General features: G+C 42.1%; 1 protein-coding gene across 1 annotated transcript in view; it reads right to left on the bottom strand.

Annotated features, from left to right (window-relative positions):
• Positions 1-743: 743 nt before the first annotated feature.
• HSD17B6 (hydroxysteroid 17-beta dehydrogenase 6) overlaps positions 744-7,927 on the bottom strand; it is a 37,274-nt gene continuing 30,090 nt past the window's right edge. The window contains exons 4-5 of the mRNA XM_073900807.1: positions 4,408-4,571; positions 744-1,915 (exon numbers count right to left, since the gene is read on the bottom strand). Coding sequence (XP_073756908.1) covers positions 1,698-1,915; positions 4,408-4,571 — 382 coding nt within the window. The 3' untranslated portion in view covers positions 744-1,697. The remainder of the gene's footprint in view (positions 1,916-4,407; positions 4,572-7,927) is intronic.

Consider the following 7,927-nt stretch of genomic DNA (forward strand, 5'->3'; position numbering starts at 1 on the left):
AGAGAGTGAGCAAATGAGAGAGACAGAGATAGAGACAGAGCATGAGCAGGGGAAGAGAGAGAAGCAGACTCCCCACTGAGCAGAGAATCCACTGCAGGACTTGATCTCAGGATGCTGGGATCATGACCTGAGCCAAAAGCAGACACTTAATCGACTGAACCACCCAGGTGCCCCTTGGCAGATTCTAGTTTAACCAAAGGTTCAAACTTAACAACATCACCAATAATGAGATAAACTGACATCTATGCCCACTGATATGATGCACTAAGAGGGATACATATTACTTCTGTGGCATTTCTGCCAAAATGCAAAACCTGGATCTGATCATGAGGACAGACTATACAAATGGGAGGATGCTTTACAAAATAACTAGTATTCTTCAAAAATGTCAGTATCATAAAAGTTTTTTTTTTGAAGTTAAGAAACTATTATCGGTTAAATGAGAGTATAGGGACATAACAACTAAATCAAAGCGTGATCCTATATTGGACCAGTTGAAATGGAATGGATAACCTGTTTAACTATCTAAAAATACTACTGATAGTGTTCTGCCATCTGAGAGAACCAAAAAAATTAAAGTATATTAAGAACAGTATAAGTAAAAAAGCAAGCAACAATTAACTCTAAGAAAAACAAAAAAAAATGGTACTATAAAGGAAAAATACTTGACTGAACAGTAAGCAATATTCACATACTTAACAATGCAAACACTATTAATTACTAAAAATAAGATTTTATTAAAAATACAGGGATAGAGGAAATGGTCAGGAAAGTGGTATAAATAAACTAATAGGAAAATCAACAGGATTTTTTTTAAAGATTTTATTTATTTATTTAACAGAGAGAGACACAGTGAGAGAGGGAACACAAGCAGGGGGAGTGGTGGAGGGGGAAGCAGGCTTCCCACGGGGCAGGGAGCCCGATGCGGGGCTTGATCCCAGGACCCTGGGATCATGACCTGAGCCGAAGGCAGACGCTTAATGACTGAGCCACCCAGGCGCCCCTCAACGGGATTTTTCTTAATGGGAAATCAACTGAGAATGTCTAAACTTAATAAATCAAGAAATAACAGTATATTATTTAGAAATACAGAGGTTAATATCGGAAGCAATAGCTAAAAGTTGAAAGCATTTACCTCTGAGGAGCAGCAATGAAGGGTGGAGAACTGCTGTTTTTTATTTTTAAGCTTTTGAGTATTAACTGAACATTTAACTATGTGTGTGTATATTATTTTAATTTACAAAATTAAAAATCATTTATTTTTAAACAAGGAAGAAACATCGTCAAAAATAGCTGACAGAGAGAAGAAAGCAAAATGAAATATTTACTGAAAATACCATAGTACCAAAAAAAAAACAAGTACCATCGTACAAATAAGGATACACAGGCCCTTTATTTCTCAATAGTCCTCGAGCAATAGTGTATCATAGCACAGAACTATTCATTTACATAAGGAAATAATATCCAAACAAGTTGAACTGTTTTCAGTCTACTCTGTTTCATAGGCAAAGAATGATGTATTTTGGAAATATTCTCATCAAAAATGCTTAAAATAGTAAAAATTCATCACCTCAAGGAATAAGCTTTGGATATCTGGAATATAAACATGTTAGTTCCTAATAAGGATTACTGAGACACTAATTATCAATTTCAGACTTCTGTCTTCTTCATTTCAAGAGCCATCACACCAGTTTTCTTTAGACTGCCTGGGCTGGTTTGGGCCAAGATCTAGTCAATATGTAGTCTGACAGTGATGTGGGTAAATAAGATAGAGGAATGAAGAAAAACAGAGAGTCCCAGCCAGCTGAATATCGAGTGCGGGGATGCACAGATGTCAAAGCATGTTCCATGCAGTCAGTGACCAGGTTCAGGTTTGTGCTACATTTCAACAGCCCTTGTTTAACACCATCGTAATCTGTATACAAAAAGAGAAATGGTGGTCAGCAATCTTATCCCTTGTATTTTTTTTTTTTTAAATTTTTTTTTTTTTTTTTTGAGAGAGACAGAGAGAGAATGAGTGGTGGGAGAGGCAGAGCGAGAGGGAGAAGCTGACTCGGAGAACAAGAAGCAGACTTCCCCCTGAGCAGGGAGCCCAATGTGGGGCTCGATCCCAGGACCACAGGATTATGACCTGAGCCACGGCAGATGCTTAACTGACTGAGCCACCCAGGTGCCCCAATCTTATTCCTTGTATTTTAATGTTAAGATCCTGTTATACCCAGTCACAGAAGTCTAACTACATTTAATTTCTACAAGAATGAGGCTGATCAGATCTATGCTTCCCAGTGATAGCCACTAGCCAAATGTAGCTGTTGAACACTTAAAATTTAGCTAGTATGACTAAAAACCTGTACTTTTAAATGTTAATTAATTTTAATTTTAAAACTCAAATCCATTACTGGAAAATGTTTTAGTATTTTTGGAGTTGTCCATGGATGAAAATAATTTACAGTGCTATCCAACAGAAATATGAGAGCCACATATATGATCTTAAATTTTCTAGTTGTCACTTTAAAAAAAGGAAACAGGTGAAATTAATTAATTTTAATAATACAGTTATTTAATCCTACATATCCAAAATATTATCATTTCAGTACTTATTATCAATACAAAGTTGTTAATAAGGTATTTTTTATTCTTATAAGTAATGCTGGTGGCAACTCTAAATTTTCTTAATGTACAGATGAAGTATTTCCTAGGAAAATTTAGCATCCAAGTTTAGATATGCTGTAAGTGTAAAATACACACCAATTCTCAAAGACTAATAAGAAAAATAATAAAAAATACCTTACTAACAATTTTATATTGATAATAACTCTATGAACAATTTCAACTCCCTTCATTTTTTTTTTTAAAGATTTTATTTGTCAGAGAGAGAGCAAGAGAGCGTGAGCACAAGCAAGGGGAGTGGCAGGCAGAGCAGGCTGAAGGAGAAGCAGGCTCCCCACTGAGCCCAATATGGGACTCAATCCCAGACCTCTGGGATCATGACTTGAGCTGAAGGCAAATGCTTAACCAATGAGCTACCCAGGTGCCCCTCAACTCCTTTTAAATCATGAAATATATATATCCTTTTATATCTATATATACTTTGATGTATAGTCACTATAATAAATTCAATTTCCCTTTTAATTTCTACTGTCAAACTATATGTATCCAGAAGGGGGAAAAATTCCCTAATACCCAGTTTAAAACCCTAGATGGGAAAGAGTTTACAACTATGGCTGGCCCTCTGGCATGTTGGGAACTGTAGTTCCCTAGCTTGCTATGAGTTCTGAGAGGCTCAGGCACCATTTTGTGCTAGCTTTTTCTTGATCCAGTTTTTCTCCCCTCTGCTATCGGTGACCCTCTTAGGCCTGATGCACCCCGAAGACAGTGCTGTAGGTTGGGAGTCTTCTGTCTGCACTTCCATCTGCCTTTCTTTCTCGGGACTACAGTATCACTCAAAGCCAGTGACAGAGCCGCTGCTACCCACCCATCACAGGTCCCTTTGTGAAAGGAGAGCTGCTCCCTTTGGCCTTGGCAAGCTGCTGACTCCTTTGTGTGAAGAAAAAGCATCACTGCCCCCAGGGAGATGGAACCCCACACCAACGTGCATGACTTACTTCTATGAAAAAGACTGCTTTGCCTCCACCCCCAAACTGCCTCCTCTTCCAGGTCATAAGAATGCCATTCTTACAAGAAATTGAACCATCCAGGGGCGCCTGGATGGCTCAGGTCATGATCCCAGGGTCCTGGGATCGAGTCCCACGTTGGGAACCCTGCTCCGCGGGAAGCCTGCTTCTCCCTCTCCCACTCCCCCTGCTTGTGTTCCCTCTCTCGCTGTGTCTCTCTCTGTCAAATAAATAAGTAAAAATCTTTAAAAAAAGAAAAAAAAGAAAGAAATTGAACCATCTCACTCCCATGAAGCTCCTGAGGGCTGCACATGGGGTCCAGTCTCTGGGCACAGCCAATAAAGCGCTGCAAAGCTGGTCCTCACCCACTTTCCCCTGCCCACACATACCCTCTCTCCTCCCACAGTAAGACATGGAGTTTGTGCCTGGGCCCTTTGTTACCAAAAGGGTAGACAATACTGAAGCCTGTACTTCAGTTGTGCGGGCCTCCCACACCAGCCCCACCAAACTACAGAGGGGCACACCCAGAGGTTCTGGGCCTCTAACCATGTAATACCTCCCTAGCGCTCATGTGGCCTTGGCCCTAGGCTGTCCATATAACCTCTTCCTCAGCCATGACAGCCATCACCAAGCCAACCATGAGGGCACTGGGACCTTCCCAAACCCCTCCTGTCCTGGGAAGGCTTTGTTTAAGGAGCTTTGTTCTCAGAGGACCTGTTCATCATTCTTCACCAACCCTCTTTTCCCCTTCTCAGGCAAGGTTAGCCATTATCCTATCCCAAGAAAAGCTCACGGGTATCAAAAAACTTCTGTCCATAGGCTTCCTTAATATGCACAGGGACTTCTTCCCAGGCTTGCTTTAGTTTCTCTAAGCACCGCTGTGATTCTGTCATTCCGGTTCTGAAGTAGCCAGGTTCAACTATGCTGATTTTCACCCCAAAATGTTGAAGCTCACGCCTGAAAATAAAAACCCCTGAGTTAACTCTTTTGCTTGGAAGACACAATTTCAATGCTCTCAGGGAGGAAAACAAAACAAGTGTATAAAAACATCTCTACTGAATATTTTAAAGGATAAAGAAATGGAGAGGAAAAGAAAAAAAATTTTTTAATATCCCTAGGTCCAAAAATTGGGACAGGATTACACAAACTACCATAACCATTCAATTCTACATCCACTCTTTTCACAGTTACTGAGTCCCTACCATGTGTTGGACTGTAGAGCCATGCAGAATACAAGGAAGAATCAGGAAAGTTAGCATTTTTATGGCAGCTACTGTGCTAAGCTTCTTACATGCACATCTCAAAAAATTAAGGCTCAGCCTCAAAACATTCACAGTGGATGAATCCGACAAGTAAGCAAATAATTGTAACACAACTCAGAATTATAACGGAGAGGTATTCAAGGGGCTACATATGTAGACAGGAGGAGGCAGACAGATTTTCTGAGGGAGTCAGGGAAGGCTTCAATGAGGAGAGAATGTTTCAGCTGAGGCTTGAAGGATAAAGAGGAAAATTCTGAGTGAAGAAAGGGGAAGAGAGAGCAGAATACCAGGTAGTGGGAACTGGACCTTCAAGAGCACGGGACTCTGAAGAATTACCATGTATTCAAAGACTACAAGAGACCATTAATGGAATATGAGGTGGCCATGAAAATTACAAGTCATTGGTCATTCTAGAATATTCAGGTTAGTTCAACAAACAGTTCCAAAATCCTTCTCAGGGGCTGGGTATGTACCAGGCACTGTGCTAAGCGCTGCCTTCACCAAGTGAAATAAGATGCCGTTGTGTCCCACAGGAGAGGTATACTCCAGGTGTTTAGGGGACAGTGATGAGGGGTGTTCCCTAATCTAGAAGTTGACGTGGCCTCACTGGAGAAGGTGAAGCCCAAGCTGATGTCAAGGAGAAATGTTTGAAATAATGGTCCAGAAGAAGGTAAAACACAAAGCATCATGACCCTCTAAAGCGGCGAGTGGTTCTCAAAGTGTGGTCCCCAGATAAATGGCAACATCAGCATCTGGGAGCCTGTTAGAAATACAAATTATTGGACTCTAGTCCAGATTTATTAAGTCAAACTGGGGGGTGAGACCCAACAATCTGCATGAATAATCCATCCAGCTGGCTCTGATGCATCCTAGAGGTTGAAAACCACTTTTCTAAAGGAAAAGCCTCCCTTATCAAAGCAAAATCTAAAACCTTCCATGGTGGAGCCTCAGAGACTCTCCAGGTGCCCATATGTGCTGGAGAAGAGAGAGGGCCATGCAAGCCAGTGGCGCCTCTGCCCTAAAATTCCACTTCCCCTTGTAGCTTCCTCACGGTGATTCCCATCACACCAAGACACCTGCATTCCCTTTAAAACTCCAGCTCATAAGTGGGACAGAACTTCCTTTCCCTATTCAGCCTTAGCACAATTAAAGCACATGAGAATTTTCTAAAGGAATCTGTGATTTGAACATTGGAAGGACATTCTTTACTCCTGGTCTGAGAATGAGTCAAGGGGTCTGAGACACCAGTCGTGAGTGGTGGTAAATCAGCAGGCAGCAGCCCCATGGAGGCAGACAGAAGGTCAATTAGGCTGGAAGCCAAGCAAGGTGCCTGCCACATGGTGACAACTCATATGACTTCCTCAATTATTTCCCTATTCCCTTCCTAGGCAGATAATACAATATGCATATTATAAGAGACATCTATTAGTCATGGCACGTGGTAGGCTATATAATGGCCCCCAAAGATACCAGGTCCTAATCCCTGGAACCTATAAATGGCACCTTATGTGACACTTTGCAGTTGTGATTAAATTAAGGATCTTGAGACAGGGAGATTATGCTAGATAATTTGGATGTGTAATCACAACTATCTTTTTAAGATTTTATTTATTTATTTGAGAGAGACAGAGATAGCAAGAGAAGCATGAGCAAGGAGGAGAGGGAGCAGCAGACTCCCTGCTGAGCAGAGAGCCCAATGCAGGGCTTGATCCAAGGACCCTGGGATCATGACCTGAGCCAAAGGCAGACACTTAACCGACTGAGCCACCCAGGCACCAGCAATCACAGCTGTCTTTATAAGAGAGACAGAGGCAAATTTGAAGACCCATAGAGGAAAAGAAAGCAATGTGAACTTAGGGGCAGAGACTGGAGTGATGTAGCCACAAGCCAAGGAATGCTGACAGCCCCCAGAAGCTGGAAGAGGCGCAGAACAGATTCTCCCCTAGAGCCTTCAGAAGGAACCTGGCCCTGTCAACAATTTGATTTTGGCCCAATAACACAGATTTCAGGCTTTGGCCTCCAGAGCTGAGACAGAATAAATATGTGTTGTTTTCAGACACTGTAAATCATAGCAGCCATGGGACGCCTGGCTGGTTCAGTTGACAGAGCATACAACTCTTGATCTTGGCGTTGTGAGTTCGAGCCCCAAGCTGGGTGTGGAGATTACTTAAAAAAATAAAATCTTAAAAAAGAAAAATTACAGCAGCCATAGGAAGCTAATACACGGTGCCTAAAACATTCACAGCTCATTCCCAAGTGTGAAACTGCCCTAAAGTCAGTTCCTGCTAAACGGGGAATCTGTGCAGCAATATTTTGTGCCATATGACTACCCCATCATGTCCCCAGCTAACTGGACCAGAGACGGTACTTGGTGGGAGGAGAGCCCTGCTTAAGGACTGGAGAGCAGCTCTGCCTGTTATTACCTGTGTTGTGACCATGGTGACTTACTAACCTCTGCACCCCTGTTTCCTCACACATACAATAATGATAAAAATAATACCTTCCTCATTGGGTTGCTATGAAAATTAAATGACTTGTGAGATGTAAAATACTCGCAACAGTAACTGGCACATAATAAGTGCACAAAAATGTCACAGAACAGGTCTCCTGACACACACAGAAAATAAACACAGCTAACAGAGTCCTCCCTCTTAGGAAGGAAAAGGTAAAGGGAAATATAAAAAGGAAGCAGCAGATAGAGCTACACAAAGCTGAAACAGTGCATGAAAAAAAGCCAGGAGGTAGAGGCAGGGCCATTATGGGCCATGGCAAACTGAAGTTCTAAGAAAAGAAGTTCTCAGATAAAGAAGAGATATACGGGGCGCTCAGTCGTTAAGCGTCTGCCTTCAGCTCAGGTCATGATCCCAGGGTCCTGGGATCGAGCCCCGCATCGGGCTCCCTGCTCAGCGGGAAGCCTGCTTCTCCCTCTCCCACTCCCCCTGCTTGTGTTCCCTCTCTCACTGTGCCTCTCTCTGTCAAATAAATAAAATCTTTAAAAAAGGAAGGAAAGGAAGGGAAGGAAGGGAAGGAAGGGAAGGAAGGGAAGGAAGG

The sequence above is a fragment of the Callorhinus ursinus genome, unplaced genomic scaffold, assembly GCF_003265705.2.
Source record: "Callorhinus ursinus isolate GAN/ISIS: 27379988/994484 unplaced genomic scaffold, GSC_fseal_2.0 scaffold14, whole genome shotgun sequence".
NCBI lineage: Eukaryota > Metazoa > Chordata > Mammalia > Carnivora > Otariidae > Callorhinus > Callorhinus ursinus.